The sequence below is a fragment of the Mobula birostris genome, chromosome 1 (genome assembly GCF_030028105.1).
Source record: "Mobula birostris isolate sMobBir1 chromosome 1, sMobBir1.hap1, whole genome shotgun sequence".
Classification (NCBI taxonomy): domain Eukaryota; kingdom Metazoa; phylum Chordata; class Chondrichthyes; order Myliobatiformes; family Myliobatidae; genus Mobula; species Mobula birostris.
Genome location: NC_092370.1, coordinates 121,821,138 through 121,839,951, shown reverse-complemented (window position 1 = coordinate 121,839,951; position 18,814 = coordinate 121,821,138). Strand labels below are relative to the sequence as shown.

General features: G+C 41.8%; 1 protein-coding gene across 1 annotated transcript in view; it reads left to right on the top strand.

The window, feature by feature from the left end:
- The window catches only part of LOC140199450 (myelin basic protein-like), a 186,762-nt gene that overhangs the window by 66,603 nt on the left and 101,345 nt on the right, over positions 1–18,814 (top strand). Inside the window, exon 4 of the mRNA XM_072261563.1 lies at positions 14,938–15,007. Within this exon, the coding sequence (XP_072117664.1) occupies positions 14,938–15,007 (70 nt within the window). The remainder of the gene's footprint in view (positions 1–14,937; positions 15,008–18,814) is intronic.

Genomic DNA, 18,814 nt, shown 5'->3' with positions numbered 1-18,814 from the left:
TATCTGGGGGTGGGGAGGTGGAATTAATGGGGAGAAATGACATTTCGATCTGCAATAGTCTTAAGGGACACGAGGAAATGTGTAAATATGCAGCTGTTCTGTAATGTTGAATGGGAGAAGGGAAAATGTTACTTAAAGCCTTTCTGCAGTCAGGAGGACATCTGCAAGCTCTGCATAAAGATCCTGAGAAGAGAAGTGCAGCTCCCATTTCCCACGTGCACAAAATTGGACAATATGACTTTTCCCTTTTTATTTTCTAGTAATACAAATTATTTTGAGAGATTGGAGCTGCTTTTGGTACCATACACAACACTCTAGTGTAACAAGTAAGGGTGAACTGTTAGTAGCAAAACTAAAGGTGAGCAGAAAATGGCATCGGTTTTGTGGATATTTCAGAGTCATGAGTAATAACGACATGGAAACAGGCTCTGAGGGCCAACTGGATCATGCCAATGAAGATGTCTGCCCAATTTGGCCCATAAACCCCCTCAACCCCTGTAATCCACATACTTATTGAAATAAGACACACAAAATGCTGGTGGAATGCAGCAGGCCAGGCAGCATCTATACGAAGAGGCAGTGTTGATGATTCGGGCCGAGAACTTTCGTCAGGACTAACTGAAAGAAGAGATAGTAAGAGATTTGCAAGGGAGAGGGGGAGATCTGAAATGATAGGAGAAGGCAGGAGGGGGAAGGATGGAATGTCTTAATGAAATGTCTTTTAAATGTCATTATTTGCACCTACTTCAACCACTTCCTCTGGTAGCTCCTTCCATAGACATGCCACTTTATGCGTGAAAAAAGTTGCTCTTCAGATTCCGAATAAATCTCTCCCCTCTCACCTTAAATCTGTTCTGTCTAGTTCTTGATTTTCCCCAACCCAGCAGCAGCAGATGGTGTGGCCCAGAGCAATCAAAGCAACCTGCTGGAAGAATTAAGTGGGTCTGGCAGCAACTTTGAAGGCAAAAGGATAGTCAATATTAATTAGTAAAATGCATGCGTTAACACAAGTTGTTGCTGAGATTCTGTGTCCAATGTACAATGAATATTAGCGAGTCTTCTGCTCTCTACTCAAGAGCTCAGCATCTCAATATGCGGAAGTTATTAGAAGCACAGAAGCTATTTATAAAAAAAAAAATGCCCAGTCAGTGGATTGCACCCATGTTATGACTTGCATCTGGAGTATTCTTGTGTTTTACTCACTCTGAGTGAGATGTTGGAAGATCCATTCCAAAGATGTGCAAAAATCTAGGCTGATACTCCAGTGCAGCAGTGTCTTTCAGGTAAGACGACATGTTGAGGCATCTGCTCGGGTGTATGTTGCCTTCGGGTCCTATGCTGCCTTCTTAAAGAAAAGAGCTTTCTGTTTTCTTGATTAATATTTAAACTTCATTTAAGATTAATAAAGCTCCTTAATTTAAGCAATTTTAAATTGGGCATCAGCCAATCTTATTGAGCTGTTCCTATTTTCTTGAAAATTTAAAATCTGCAGATTCTGGAAATATGAACTGAATGTGCTGAAAACACTCAGCAGTCAGGCAGCAACTGTGGAGAGCAAAACAGAGTTAATGTTTCAGACCTGATATCTTTTGCTATTTGTGTTCTGACCTGCAGTGATTGGTTTGCATTTGTAGAATTAGTGTGATGTAGGAATGGGCTATTCAGCCTATTGAGCCAGTTCCAGGAAGAGTCCTGTTCAGACTATTGTAATTGGTAAGTTGGTTTGTTATCATCAACAGTACTGCAGTGCAGTTTGAAAACTATATGTACGCCAGCTATACAGATCTTTCCAAAACTGAGGTACACTGAGTTAGTACAAAGGGAAAAGCAATAGCAGAATTCAGAATATAGTGTGAAAGTACAGGGCAGGTAGAGAAATGAGGTGCAAGGGTCACGGCAAGGTAGAGAGGAAATGCAAAGAGGCCACACGTACTGGGATTTGGGGTAAAAGGCAACCTACTGGAGGAACCCAGTGTGTTAGATGGTCTGTAGAGGCAGAAGACGGTCAATATCTTGTGTCAGAATCTTGCTTTAGGATTGGTGCATTATCTCAACCCAAAAATTCGACTATCCCTTTGCTTCCATAGAAGTTGCCAAGCCCACTGAGGTTTTTGGACCAGTTGCTATTTCATTCTTGCCTAAAGTGAATTGGCTAGCATAGTTATAAGATGAGACAACTGATTTCTTGTATAAAAACATAGTCTCAAGTAAAAAATATTTACAGCTAGCAGTCAAGGGTAATGCTGTGGTTCAGAGTGCATCCAAATTAGTGGTGAAAGGAAGGGTGTGGTGTTAATGTGTGTTTGCAGTTGCTTTCTCAGTAACTCACGATGTTTGATAGTCTCACCGTATTAGACTATTAATTTATTGATCAATACATTTAAGTAAAACATCTTTTGAATTCTTTATCCTTAAGGTTTATGGCAGCTGGATCACTGGAGATATTTAAAACCTGATTGGATGGATTTTTGAAAGAGTGGGGAATTGAGAGTTACAGGGAACTGGGACAGGAAAGATTAGAGGCCTGTGGCAGAGCAGCTATGACTGTAATTGATATTTCAGTAATATTTGAGTAATCTTTGTGTATATACGCAAGATTACTCAAATATTACTGAAATATCAAATACAGAAATAAAATCATAGCTGCGCTATATTTATTTATTCATTCATTCATTACTGGTTATGCATAAACATGTGAATTGCATACGTCATTGCACTACCATGTGATAAGTGCATGCCTTGCTTAAAGTAAACACGGAATGTAAGCAGGACTCCCGTGTTTTCCTTTGAATTAGTTTAATGTTTTGAAGGTGCAAGACGTAATTTAATGGTGGGGCAGGTTTGAGGAGCTGAGTGGCCAAAATTAAAATTGAATGCAGTGACGTTTGTGTTATTGATGGAACCTATATATTGACTGTCATTTTCTACTGAAGCCTCCATGACTATTCACCATCTCTCAAAGACTCTTTTAAACAGACATTTATGACTTGCGCCTGCTTACCTCGGTAGCTCTGTTTCAAATTTTGCATCGTAACTTTCCAGAAAAATATCTAGAAATAATTTGACCATCAGATGTAGGAGCAGAGTTAGGCCTTTTGGCCCATCGTGTCTGCTCCGCCATTCAATCATGGCTGAACCGTTTTTCCCTCCTCAGCCCAACTCCCCAGTCTTCTCCCTGTAACCTTTGATGCTGTGGCCAATCAAAATCCTATCAATCTCCACCTTAAGTACAACCAAAGACCTGGCCTCAACAGCTCCCTGTCGTAACTAACTCCACAAATTCACCACTCTCTGGCTAAAGAGATTTCTCTGCATCTGTTTTAAATGGACACCCCTCTATCCAGAAGCTGTGCTCTCTTGTCCTCGACTCCCCCCACCGTGGAGGACGTCCTTTCCACATTGCTCTATCTAGGTCTTTCAGCATTTGAAATGTTTCAATGAGATCCTTCCTCATCCTTCTCAATTCCAGCAAGTACAGGCCCAGAGCCATCAAACGTTTCCTCCTATGATAACTCTTTCATTCTAGGAATCATCCTTGTCAACGTCCTCTAAACCCTCTCCAATTCCAGCATATCTTCTCTTAGATGGGGAACCCAAAACTGTTCACAATACGCGAGGGTAGGCCTCACCAGTGCCTTATAAAGCCTCAGCATCACATCCTTGCTCTTGTAGTCTAGACCTCTTGAAATGAATGCTAACATGGCATTTGCCTTCCTCACCACTGACTTGACCTGTAAGTTAACCTTTAGAGTGTTCTGCACAAGGACTCCCAAGTCCCTCTGCATCTCAGATTCCTGGATTTTTTCCCCATTTAGAAAACAGTCCGCACATTTATTTCTACGACCAAAGTGCATGACCATGCATCTTTCAACATTGTATTTCATTTGCCACTTTCTTGCCTATTCTCCTAATGTCTAAGTACTTCTGCACCATCCTGTTTCCTCAACACTACCTCATCTCCATCAATCTTCATATCGTCTGCAAACTTGGCAACAAAGCCATCTATTCCATTGTCTATATCTTTGATATACAGCATAAAAAGAAGCGGTCCCAACACTGATCCCTGTGGAACGCCACTAGTTACTGGCAGGCAACCTGAAAGGATTCTTTTATTCCCGCTCACTGCCTGCTACCAATTTGCCAATGCTTTAACCATCCTAGTAATTTTTCTGTAGTACCATGGGCTCTTAACTTGGTAGGCAGCCTTATGTGGCACCTTATCAAAGGCCTTCTGAAAGTCCAAATATACAACATCCACTGCAAGCCCTTTATCTATCCTACTTGTAATCACCTCAAAGCATTCCAGCAGGTTTGTCAAACAAGATTTTCCCTGAAGGAAGCCATGCTGGTTTTGTCCTATCTTGTCTTGTGTCACCAAGTACTTCATAACTTCATCTTTAACAATTGACGCCAACATCTTCCCAAACACTGCGGTCAGGCTAACTGGTCTATAATTTCCTTTCTGCTGCCTCTCTCCTTTCTTAAAGAGTGGAGTGACATTTGCAATTTCCTAGTCTTCTAGAACCATGTCCAACGATTCTTGAAAAATCATAACTAAGGCCCCCCACAATCTCCCTACCATTACCTCTTTCAGAACACTAGGTTGCAGTTCATCTAGTCTGGATGACCTTTGTACCTTTAGGTCTTTCAACTTTTTGAGCACCTTCTCCCTTGCAATTGCACTCACTTCTCTTCCCTCACACCCTTCAGTACCTGCTAGTGTCTTCGACAATGAAAGAAAATTTGCTGGGTTAGATCTATCGTATAGATGTAGGTTGTCAGTCACTTTGTGGGTGGTGTACATCGGCTGCAGGGAGCACCATACAAAATGTCCTGCACTTGCGCCAACCACTCCAGCACCCAAATAAATGAAGAGGAACTCGACTGTAGTACAATCCTTAGTTTCTTATTGCATTTGTACCTGTACATTTTTGCTTATGCTACCCCACATTCTACCCTATCATAGTCCTCCCCTTTGGTTCATTCATCTACTACTTCTCTTCCCCCCCCCCCCCCCCTTTACAGGGACTGAGTACTGCAGAATAGAAACTGGCCCTTTGGACCATCTAGTCCATTTTGAACTATTATTTGCGCCTGAAGCATGGCTCTCCATGCTCCTCCCAAACACATACTTATCTAACCATCTTTAGAATGTTGTTAGCAAACCCACATCCACACTTCCACTGCTTGTTCCACACACCCACCCTCTGGGTGAAGAAGTTACCCCACGTGTTCCCCTTAAATATTCCACCTTTTACCTTTAACCTATGAACTCAAGTTTGTCTCACTCAGCCTCAGAGAGTAAATGCAACAGGCTTTTTTCCAATCTATACCCCTCATAACTTTGTGTACCTGTATGAACCAGCCTCCCATGTGGAACCTAGTCAAAGACCTTGATAAAGTCCATATAGTCAATGTCCACTGCCTTTCATTCATCAGCTTTCCTGGTAACCTTCACGAAAAACTATAAGATTGGCTGGAACTGACCTTCCATGCCCAAAGCCATAGTTAACTACTCTTAAACAGACCCGGTCTATCCAATACTTAAATATCCTATCACATAGAATACTCCCTTTCAGGGCTGCTTACTCATTTTAACTCTCAACTTTTCCCTTGATCTGTCTAATGAAAGGTAATCAGCTTGAAAAATCTTCTCCATAAACACTGCCTATCCTGTTGAAGATTTCCAACACTCTTTTAAACCATCATGAAAGGATGCAAAGGAGGCCTGGTGTGAGCTATAAAGAGGGGTTGGATAAACTTGTATTTTTTCTTGAGTGCCTTAAGCTCAAGGGAGACTTGATAGAGGTTTATAAAAATTATAAGAGACATAACCTTTTTCCAAGGATAGAAACATCAAATACTAGAGGACATGCACTTAAGGTGAGGGGAGAGGGGAAGCTTAAGGGAGATGTGCGGGACAAGCTTTATTTAAACATGCCAGGTACCTGGAATGGGCTGCCAGAGTTGGTGCTGGAAGCAGATGTGATAGCAGCATTGAATAAGTTTTCAGGTAGGCTTACGAGTATGGAAGGATATGGATCATAGGCAGGCAGACTAGATTTGACTTGGTTTAGTATTGTGTTCAGCATGAATATTATGGGTTGACCTATCAGTATCGCTGACATCTTAATATCACTGACTTGTGTCATGGAATTTGATTTGCAACAGCAGTATAGTGCACTACAAAATTATTATGAATTTCAATGAGAAATGTAAACAAATTTAAATAATTAATGCAAAGAGAGCGAAAATACTGAGGTAGAGTTCATGGGTTGTTCATTGTCTGTTGAGAAATCTGATGGCAAATGGGTAGAAACTTTTCCTAAAATGAGTGTTCAGGTTCCTGTTCCTGTGCTGTTCTATGTCCTATTTTGCTTTTGCGAAACAATGTCAGTGTCAAAGGCATATAACATAGAATCAGGCCCTTCAGTTAACTATGTACATTCTAACTACTAAGTGCCCATCAATGATGATTTATTTAACAGCCTTTCTTTGCTTGGGCAATTCAAGTGTCTTGTTAATAAATTATCCACACTCATTTCCCAACCTCCTTCAAATCAGCTAACAACAAGGCAAGAACCTGGCAGCCTTCAGCTTATCTTCCTGGGTACTTTGTGTGGCAGTAGAGTGGAACTTGAAGTCCTAGAGTGAATGATTGCTTCTGCACAGTGTTTTCATTTCAAATTACTTGTTAATGCAGTGGGTGGCAGTCTTTTCCAGCACTTCTAGTTTTTTGAGTTGGCTAACTGTGTATGTTTTTCTTCAACTCTCTAAAGTGACTGCACTCACAACAAAGTGGCAATGAGGGGCTTGTAAAGAAGGAGATGGAATTTGCAGCATACAGGAAATCAATGAGATATACTTTTGTTTTGAAAAGAATTTAAAGTAGCACTTTATTTTACAAATAGAAATTTCACACCTTACTAGATTTATGAATATAAGCAATAAAGGGTTTATTTCATATAATTTGTCATATATTTCAGCAGATCAGATAATGAAAAATGTTCCTACAAATATTAGAATGTTAGGAATAAATTTCATAGCTTGTGTTTGTTCAAAGGGTTTCCACTCTTGATATTGCAGACAGACTTGTTAAAAAGCAAGTTTGAAAGATTATAATTTAAATTTATTATTTTAAAAATTGCACTTTCAATGATTAACCATTTCTTGTTGAGATGTAATGTCTTGTAATTTCATTAATAGTACAAAATAAAGTCATTTTTAAATTTGCACTAACCGGGTCTCATTCAAAGTTCTACTCATATCAGGACAAAAATTCTGAATTGCAAACTTCAAACTAAGAATATAATTTGGATCAGATATTAAGCTGAAGAGCCCTTCTGCACCCTGTGCAATATCAGCTTTCTTTAGCCATTGCTTTCAAGGTCAGGCTTGTCATCTGACTGTACATATATACAACCGAATGAGGCAACGTTACTGCAGACCACAATACACCTACAAAACATGTATCACACGTAGCACATAGAACAAAATATTACCATAACTAGGTTAATAAAGTATATGTGGTGCACAGCACAGGTAAACAACTGACTGTATTATAACGAGACATCAGTGGTGGCAGGGCGTTCATTAGTCTGAACCTGAGGGAAGTAGCTGTTACCCAGTCTGGCAGTCTTAGTCCTGATACGCCTGTTCCTCTTTCCTGACAGTAGTGGGTCAAAGGGATTGTGGGATGAGTGGTAGGGATCCTTCGACTACAACGCTCCCAATATGTATCATAAATAGGGGGAGGTATACACTAGTGTACTTCTTGCCAGTTTTTACTATCCTCTGTAAGGTCTTGTGGCCTGATGAGTTGCAGCTTCCGTACCAGACAGTGATGCAGCAGACAGGACACATTTGATGCTTCTGTAGAAAGTTGTTAGAATGGACACGGGGGAGTCTCGCATGCTTCAGTATCCTCAAAATGTAAATGCTCCGCCCTCTTGACTAATGAGGTGGCATTGTGGGTCCAGGTTAGGTCATCCTAAAGTAAATTTATTATCAAAATGTATAGGTGTCACCATATAGAATTCTGAGATTTATTTTCTTGCAGGCATACTTAGTAAATCCAAAAACCACAATAGAATCAATGAAAGACTGCACCAACAAGGCAGACAAACAACCAATATGCGAAAGACAAAAAAATCTGCAAATACAAAGGGAAAATACTAACAATAATAAAAAAAATAAGCAATAAATAGTGAGAACATGAGATGAGTCCTTGAAAGTAGGTTATTAGATCAGTTCTGCGATGGGGCGAGTAAAGATAATCCCCTTTGATTCAAGAGCCTGATGGCTGAGGGGTGATAACTTTTCCTGAACCTGGTGATGTGACTCCTGATGTTGCTGTGTAGTCTTCCTGATGGCGGCAGTGAGAAGACAACATGACCTGGGTAGTATGGGTCCCTAATGATGGATGCTGCTATCCTGTGAAAGCGCTCTATGTACATTTGCTCAATGGTGGGGAGGGCTTTACCTGTGATAGACTGGGCTGTATCCACTACTTTTTGTAGGATTTTCCATTCAAAGGCATTGGTTCACCAGTCAATATTGGTGCACCAGGCTGTGGTGCAGCCAGGCAATATACCCTCCACCACTCAACTTGTCAAAATTTTAGATATCGTGCTGAATCTTTGGAAACTCCTAAGGAAGTAGGGGTGTTGTTGTGCTTTTTCATAATGGCACTTTTGTGCTGAACCCAGGACAGATCCTCTGATACGATAACACTGAGGAATTTAAAATCGCTGACCCGCTCTGCTTCTGGTCCCCTGATGAGGACTGGCTCATGGACCTCCAGTTTCCTCCTCCTGAAGTCAATAATCAGTAACAGTGTGTACACCAAAGATCTTTGTACTCTTCACCCTCCACGGCAGAGCCATTGATGTGCGCCAGAGAGTGGACGACCTGCACCTTCCTGAAGTTCGCAATCACCTCTTTTGTCCTGTTTATGTTGAAACTCGGGTTGCTGTTCTCACAACATTTGACAAGCCTCTCTGTCTCCTCTCTGTATGCTGGCTTGTCGTCGTTGCCGAGGCCATCCAGTGCATCAACAGCAAACCTGAGGTTTGAGCTGGACCCATGAGGCAACAGTGTGAAAGGCTGCAGGCTGGGTATACAGCCCTGGGGTCACCACTGCTCAGCATGATGGAGCTTGAGATGTTGCTGCAACTCGGACTGATTTGGGTGCTTTCATCAGGAAGCCCATAATCTAGTTACAGAGAGGCGTGTTGGGTCTCAACGAGGATAATTTGCCCACCAGCCTCTGAGGGGCGTGTTAAATGCTGAGCTGAAGTAGAACAAGATCCTGACGTACAAGGCATTGTTTTCTGTGTGGGACAGAACAGAATGGATCATCAGTGGGTCAGGTTAAGTGGTAGCAAACTGGAAAGGATGATTCCTAAGCAGTGTATGAACCTTTGCAGTGAGCAATGATTTGCCCTGGCAGTGTAGTGTTCAATCATAGTAACATCATCAGTGCATTTTCTTATGTCGCCTGTCACCAATCCCACATATTCATCAATATTGATGTGATGATCAGCACCTCTCGCCAGGTCCTGGAAACTGATTTGACTTGTTTAACCAGTGGTCTGTATGCAGGGATTAGCAAAATGAATATGTGGTCCATAAGGAATACTTCCTGTTCCTCTCCCCTCTATCATCAGGTTTAAATCCTGAAGCTTCCTACCCAAGAGTGCTGTGGGAGCACCATTATCATGGGGAATTTGGATGTCCCTAATCCCATCTTGTATTGGCAGTATTTCTGGATTATTGAGAAGTATTGCCAACTTCCCAGTCAATGCCCAGTTCCTAGGATTGCCTGGGAATTGGTCATTCACCTCCAGAATAGCAAAACTTGAAAAATCGAACAGTATTTGTCTCCCAGCTTACCACTGAAAGTAGATCATCTTAACATTACAGGCCATCCCCAAGTTAAGAAAGCTTCACTTATGGACATCACAAATGAAAACCCATAATATTAAATTAAAGCAGAAAGAGTTTTCTCTTTTAGTAAGTCTTTTTATCTGTATTGTGTGCTTTTGATGGCATTCGTTACAATACTGTGGAAGTATGGTTACCACATTACGTGATTTTTGTATGTCTTCTGACTCATGGATATAATCGTCTGTAAAAACAAGCTATTTGTTACAGAATAGCTGGTGTTGTATCTGATGGTTTTTTTTCCTGCATTGCAGTCTTTAAAATATTTTAAAAGCAATAAAACACTTTATAATGTCCTTAAAACAAGAAAGTTGCTGGAGAAGTGTAAACCTTTTGCATATTGATTTGGCACAGTGTCATGGAGGCATAGTTATACAGCATGGAAATTAACCCTTCGACCCAACTGTTTCACGCCAACCAGCATGCTCCTTTTAGGCTAGTCCCCTTTGCCACCATAACCTTCTAAACCTTTCCAATCCATGAACCAGTCCAACTAATATTTAGAAGTAGTTATTGTACATGCCTACACCATTTCTTCTGGCAGCCCATTCCATATACGTTTGTACATACCACCTAAAATGTTAGGAGATAGAACAATACAATGTAGTATAGGTCCTTTGACCCATACATCCAAGTTTCCCTGGATCCCATGCCTCCCGACTGTCTGAATGAACCTACCATAGGGAACTTTGTCAAATAGCTTAATAAAATCCATTACATATCATCCACTGCTCAACCTTCATCAATGTGTTTTGTCACTTCCCCAAAGAACTCATTCAGAATGATGAGGCATGACCTGCCCCTCACAAAGCCATGCTGATGATCCCTAATCAGACTATGCTTCTCTGCAAAAGCCTGTAAATCATTTCTCTAATCCTCTAATAATTTGCAGCGGCCACGCTGGTGGTGATGTCTGTTATTTGTCAAGTAGGGTGCCATGCACAATCCTGATTTGATGGAGACGGACATGAGAGCATGGAAGAACATCTGGTGAAACTTCTGAAATGCCTGCTTCGCTGCTGCTGCTACTGTGTGGTCCAGAATCTCCGGAGGGGAAGGCCCCGAGTCCTCAGCTTTGCTTGTTGCTCTGCGGCCGGGCTGGGGTCAAAGTGCTCGGCAGAGGATGGTGTTCGGAGAGGTTGTGTCAGAGGGCTGGTCGGAAGCTCGAAGTTTTTGGACGGACTCAGAGTCCACTGCGGTCGGGTGCTTCCAGTGGTGCTGCATCAGCAAGTTTGCAGCGCTTGGAGGTTCATGGAAGGGAGAGTTTCTCCCTTCTACCGTCTGTGTGAGATGATGAGGCTATCGGGACCTTGAGACTTTTTTTACCGGGCCCATGGTCTGCTCTTTATCAAATTACAGTATTGCTTTGCACTGTAACTATATGTTATAATTATGTGGTTTTGTCAGTTTTAGTCTTGGTTTGTCCTGTGTTTCTTGTGATATCATTCTGGAGGAACATTGTATCATTTTTTAATGCATGCATTTCTAAATGACAATAAACGAGTGCCCTCATAATCTAATCTAAATATCCTCTGAGAGGCTCTTTCATGTCCACAAAATCTCTTACTGAGGGGAACATCCATAGGGTTAGCCTGCACTATCTGCCTCTTCCCTTTCCCTCTCCTGACAGTCATCCAGTCGCCTGCCTCCTGCAGCATGAGTGTGATTACCTTCCTGTTGTTCCAACCTCCTATCCCTAAGCTCCATTCAGTTCCAGTTTCATAATATAGTCTGTAAGGAGCTGAACGGAGATGCACTCCTCATGGGTTTCCCGGTGTTCACACATCTTGACAAGGTACCCCGTGCAAGGCTAGTTGAGAAAGTAAGGAGGCATGGGATCCAAGGGGACATTGCTTTGTGGATCCAGAACTGGTTTGCCCACAGAAGGCAAAGAGTGGTTGTAGACGGGTCATGTTCTGCACAGAGGTTGGTGACCAGTGGTGTGCCTCAGGGATCTGTTCTGGGACCCCTTCTCTTCAAGATTTTTATAAATGATCTGAATGAGGAAGTGGAGGGACGGGTTAGTAAATTTGCTGATGACACAGATTGGGGGTGTTGTGGATAGTGTGGAGGGCTGTCAAGGGTTATGGCGGGACATTAATAGGATGCAAAACTGGGCTGAGAAGTGGCAGATGGAGTTCACCCCAGATAAGTGTGAAGTGGTTCATTTTGGTAGGTCAAGTATGATGGCAGAATATAGTATTAATGGTAAGACTCTTGGTAGTGTGGAGTATCAGAGGGATCTTGGGGTCCGAGTCCATAGGACACTCAAAACTACTGCGCAGGTTGACTCTGTGGTTAAGAAATCATACAGTGCATTGGCCTTCATCAATAGTGGGATCAAATTTAGGAGCTGGGAGGTAATGTTGCAGCTATATAGGACCCTGGTCAGACCCCACTTGGATTACTGTGCTCAGTTCTGGTCACCTCACTCCAAGAAGGATGTGGAAACCGCAGAAAGGGTGTAGAGGAGATTTACAAGGATGTTGCCTGGATTAGGGAGCATGCCTTATGAGAATAGGTTGAGTGAACTTGGCCTTTTCTCCTTGGAGTGACAGAGGAAGAGAGGTGACCTGATAGAGGTGTGTAAGATGATGAGAGGCATTGATCATGTGGATAGTCGGAGGCTTTTTCCCCAGGGCTAACATGGCTAGCACAAGAGGCACAGTTTTAAGGTGCTTGGAAGTAGGTACAGAGGAGACATCAGGGGCAGGTTTTTTACACAGAGAGTGGTGAGTGCGTGGAATAGGCTGCCGGCGACTGTGGTGGAGGCGGATACAATAGGGTCTTTTAAGAGACTCCTGGATAGGTACATGGAGCTTAGAAAAATAGAGGGCTGTGGGTAACCCTAGGTAATTTCTAAAGTAAGTACATGATCAACAGAGCATTGTGGGCTGAAGGGCCTCTATTGTGCTGTAGGTTTTCTATGTTTCTATCTTGCAAGAGGCACACCTCTGACCTGGGATCTATTCTCACTGCTCTAGCTAGGCACTAGTAGAGAAAGAAAGAGAATCCTCACCCTATCCTCTGACTCACCTAGCCGAAGCCTTCTGAGCCAAAACCTCATTTCCCCACTCTAACTCTCTCCCTTGACACTATGGTTATATCTTCAATTGCCCTTGCCACTGCCTAATAACTCAAGCGATCTGAAGCTCGATAGAAAGTCCCAACAGTCCCCACTCGCTTTTAAGTTCTGGCCTCTAAACTCAAGTAAATGTTGCTCCTCAAGTTTCTCTTAAAACTGTCCCCTCTCACCTTAAACAATGCTCTTTAGGATTTTCTTCAACTCTGAAGTTGTTACTCTTCAACCATCAGGTTCCTGAACCAACATGTATAACTTCCCTCACCTCTACACTGAACTGATCACGGAACACAGCCTATATCCTTACTTTCAAGGAACCTCCAATTCATGTCCTCAGCATCATGTATTTATTTATTATTTGTATTTCCAGTTTGTCTTTTGTACATTAATTGCTTGTCAGTCTTTGTGTCTAGCTTGTCATTAATTCTATTGTTTTTTTTTACTGTGAATGCCTGCAAGAAAATGAATCTCAGGGTAGTATATAGTGACATATACATACTTTGATAATAAATTTACTTTTGACCTTTGGAAAAAACTGCCTTCAGCTTGTATGTGCCTCCAGCGGTGGTATCGATAATGATTTGGCAGGTAGCTTGACTTATTTTCCAAGTTAATGCAATAAACTGCAGAGTTGATGACTCAGCACAGCACATTACAGAAACCAGCCTCCCCTCCATGGATTCCACCAGTTACGTTTGTAAAGCTGCCAGCATAATCAAAACCCCACCCAGTCCGGGGAATCTGTCTCCTTCCTCCCCCTTCCCCAGGGGCAGAAAATGCAAAAGCCTGAAAGCCCATATCACAAGGCTCAAGAACAGCTCCTGTCCCACTGATAAGAGTTTATCAAATGTCCCCTATTATGATGAGGATGGGATGTTAACCTCACTATTATATGGCCTTGCACCTTATTGTCTGTCAGCACTGCACTCTGTAACAGTAGCACTTCATTCTGCATTCTTTTACTATTTTACCTAGTACTTTACAAGGATGTTGCCTGGATTGGAGGGCATATCTTATGAGAATAGGTTGAGTGTACTTGGCCTTATCTCCTTGGAGCGATGGAGGATGAGATGTGACCTGATAGAGGTGTATATGATGATGAGAGACAATGATTATGTGGATAGCCAGAGGCTTTTTCCCAGGGCTGAAATGGCTAACGTGGGAGGGGGGGGCGGACACATAGTTTTAAGGTGCTTGAAAATGGGTATGGAGGGGATGTCAAAGGTAAGTTTTTCAGAGTGGTGGGTGCGTGGAATGCACTGCTGGCAACGGTGGTGGAAGCAGATACAATAGGGTCCTTTAAGAGCCTCTTGGAGAGGTACATGGAGCTTAGAAAAATACAGGGCTATATGTTAGGGAAATTCTAGGCAGTCTCTAGAGTCCGTTACATAGTTGGCACAACATTGTGGGCCGAAGGGCCTGTAATGTGCTGTAAATTTCTGTTCTATATTTACCACCTCAATGCACTGTTATAATGAATTGTACTGTATGAACAGTGTGCAAAACAAGTTTTTACTGTACTTTAGTGCGAGTGAAAGTAATAGACCAATATGCTAATTATTTCTAGCAATTTAATAAGGCTGTATAAGATACAGTCAACAATGCTCATAATCAAAGTTGCAGCAGTGCTCCTGATTTACGCCGGGGAATTCTCTCAGCAGCATGCAGTGACTGGATGATTAAATGATGTATATGAAAATCACCACAGTCATTTACGGTCTCTAGCTATAATCTGAAAATGGGATTAGGCTTGAAGCTTATTGGATGCAAGAATAGTAGTTTGATTATATGTAGACCTTTTTTTATTTAAGCGCAGGTAACACTTTCTCATTACAGTGGAACCCGCGACATTGTCTTGAAAGGTTCTTAACTTGGGTTTTGCTTCTTAAAATTATTATCTTATATTTCAGTCTGGTACATCCACAAAAGCTAAAGGTCAGGCCATGAAGACGGACCAATCAGAGGACAACGAAGTGTTCGGTATGTTCAAAACTCAATTGGGTAAAACCCTCCAGCAAATTAATTCCTAGCCTATTTATCATTATAGTGCAAAAACAAGGCTATTTGCCTCCTTGTGCCTACAGTAAATCATTGATATGAATGAATTTGGAATAAATATGTTTTGTTCTATCCACTTTTAAGTCATAGGGATGCTGTTGGTTCCTACCCACAAATGGTGTTGGCCAGGCTTGAGTATAGTATAGGATTCAGCTAGAGTTGGATGCAAATCTCCTAGGCACATAACAAAGAACATAGTGTACTTTTTTTAAATTTAACAAAAGATTATACTTATTTTGAAATATTGTTAACTTAAGGAAAATATTTCATTGGGCAAATCTAATGGTTTAATATCTAAAAGAACATCCCATGAGAACTGGCAGCCTTTCCACAACAGTCGCTTTTCTTGAGGAACTTGTCCATTTTCACATCTTCCAATTTCAGTCAGGGAGTGATTTCTGCCTGTGTGTAAAATGGAGAACTAAAATCTTGAACCATTTCCTGTGCCATTTGTTTATTAGTCATTTGATGTCATGGGAGGATGTTCCAAATCAGGCTGAAACACTCCTGGTATCAACAATTCATATCTGGGAGAAAATCAGACATCTTAGGAAGGTTGCTCAGCACAGCATAGCTCTCGCCTTTGTGTGACCACTGCCAACCTATTCCACCTTCTGTGCCAACTCGCCTGCGTTATCTGCAAGGTGCCTGCTTTGCTGAAGACACAAGATCATAGAATCATTGAGTATCACAGCACAGAAACAGGCCCTTCAGCCCATTTAGTCCATGCCAACCTGTTATTCTGCCTAGTCCTATTGATCCACACTTGGACCAAAGCCCTACATACTCCTCCCATCTGTGTACTTATCCAAATTTCTCATAAACGTTGCTATTGAACTGCATCCTCCACTTCAGCTGGCAGATTGTTCCACACTCACACCACCCCGTGAATGTTTACCTTTCACCCTAACCTGTGACCTCTAATTCTAGTCTCACCCAACCGCAATAGAAAAAGCCTGCTTGCATTTACCTTTTCTATACCTCTCAAAATGTTACATACCTCCATCAAATCTCCCCACCCCACCATTCTCCTATGCTCCAGGAAGTACAAGTCCTAACCTATTCAAATTTTCCGTATGACTCGGGCTTTCAACAACATCCTTGTAAGCTTTCTCTGCACTCATTCAATCTTACTAATTTCTTTCCTGTAGGAAGATAAGATCCTACAGGTGGCATGAATAACAATATTTGTTGGAAATGCTCAGTATTTAATTGGAGAGAAGTGGATATCTTTATAGGCTGTTGCTCTGAACACTAACTAGCCCTATTTTTGTCTCCATTTGTGCTTCCTGACCCACTGAGTACTTCCAGCAGCTACTGCTTCTCCACGTTCAGTGTTGCTAATGCACAGAGAGAAATACTAATATTAAGAGCAAATGATGTCAAATCGAAGCAACTCCTTCATGAATGTGAACCAGGATGTACCATACATAAGAGGAATGATTCCTCTTCACTTTGCCACTATCAAAATACTCAATGAAGCCCACTAGTAAAGTAAGAAATTCTGCAATTGTTTTGGGAAAAATAAACTTCCATAGACTGTGCTAGATAATCTAATTAAAATTATGGTTTTTTTTGGGGGGGAGGGATTAAGAGTAACCAGGAGACAGGGAAGAACTTGCTTGTTCCTTGAAGTAATTTGGAGGAATCTGTTGTCCACCTGAGAGACGGGGAGAACTGGACTATGGTTTAACTTAGATTCACCTCAGATATAAAGATGTATGAAAGTAATATTATCATTGGATTTGTTTTATTATCGTCACGTGACAAGATGCATGCCATTAGACAGATCATTCCATACATAAGTACACTGAGGTAGTAAAGAGAAAACAAAATGCAGGATAGTGTTACAGCTTACAGAGTGAGTGTTTAGTTATTTATTAAGATACAGCACAAAACAAACTCTCCTTCAAGCTGCGCTGCCCAGTGATCTCCCGATTTAAAGCACTTTACAATTACCAATTAACCTACCAACTGATACATTTTTGCACTATGGGAGGAAACCGGAGCACCCGGAAGAAACCCACACAGTCGCAGAGAGAATGTGTAAACTCCTTACAGCAACGGCGGGAATTGAACCCAGGTTACTGGGACTGTACACTGTTGTGCTAACCACTGTGTTAGCATGCCAGTGCAGATACACGGAGTGAGGACCAAAGTGAGGTAGACTGGGAGATCTTTAGCTCATGAGATGTCAGCTTAAGGGTCTGATAACAACCGGATAGAAGCTGTCCTCGAGCCTGTTAGTACTTGTTGTCAGGCTTTTGAAACCTTCTGTATCTTGTCCAATGGGAGAAGGGAGAAGTGAGAATAGCCATGATAGGAAGCATCCTTAATAATGTTGACTGCTTTCTAGAGGCAACGCAGACTGTAGGCAGAATCACTGATGGGAAGGTTGGCTTGTGTTTGGACAGGGGTGGGTTCAAAGCTGTGCTTTCTTGCAGTTTTGAGCAGAGCACTTGATATGCTAAACTGTGATGCATCCAGGTAGAACCTCTGTAAATATCAGTAATGCTTAATAGGAACATGCTGATTTCCTTTAGACTTCTGAGAAAAAAGATGTGTATGTCTGCTTTCTTGGCCATAGCTTCAAAATGGCAGGATCAGGACACGTTGGTGATTTTTTGTAAATTGAGATACAGCTCAGAATAGACCCTTCCAGCCCTTCAAGCTGCACCACCCAGCAACACCTGATTTAATCCTAGCTAATCACGGGACCAATTAACCTACTAATCAGTATGGCTTTGGACTGTGGGAGGAAATCTGAGCTCCTGGAGAAAACCCACTCACTCCACGGGGAGGATGTACAGATTCCTTGCGGATGACATTGGAATTGAATTCCAAATTCCATAGCCCCAAGCTGTAATAGTGTCCCACTAATTGCTGTGCTACCGTGGTAGATGTGTTATGTGATGTTTACACCTCAGTATTCATCTTCTTCAAGTCCACCTGCCACTTTGCTTTTTAATTTCATCAGTGCTTTTTCCAAAGTCACTTTTGTATCAGCCCACAGTCTCATTCCTCTTGCAGGTCATTCAGTCTGCCGAGTTCACCCACTTAAAGTTGTCCTTTTTCTTTTGAATAACACAGTCGTTTAGACAAAATCAAAAAAGGTGAATAAGGACTAACGGTGTTATATTTGAATGTGTGCAGTGAACGGAATAAGGTAAATGAACTTGTAACACAATTACAGATTGGCAAGTATGTTAATGTAGGCATCTTTGAAACATGGCTGAAAGAAGATCATAAACTGGGAGCTTAATGTTCAAAGATGCACATTGTATCAAAAGGATAAGCAGAAAGGCAGAGGGGGTGGTGTGGCTCTGTTGGTAAAAAATGAAATCAAATCATTAGAAAAAATGACACATGGTTAGAAGGCGTTGAATCATTGTGGATATAGCTAAGAAACTGCAAGGGTAAAAAGAACCTGATGGGAGTCAAATACAGACCCCCAAACAGTAATTAGGATGTGGTCTACAAGTTACAATGGGAGATGAAAAATGCATGCCAAAAGGGCAATGTTACAATAGTCATGGGGGATTTCAATATGCAGATAGATTGGAAAAATCAGGTTGGTGTGGGATTCCAAGAGGGGGAATTTTTAGAATGCCTGTGAGTTGATGTTTTAGAGCTGCTCGTGGTTGAGCCCACTGGTGGATCAGCTATTCTGGATTGAGTGTTGTGCAATGAACTGGAATTGATAAAACAGCTTAAGGTAAAAGAACCCTC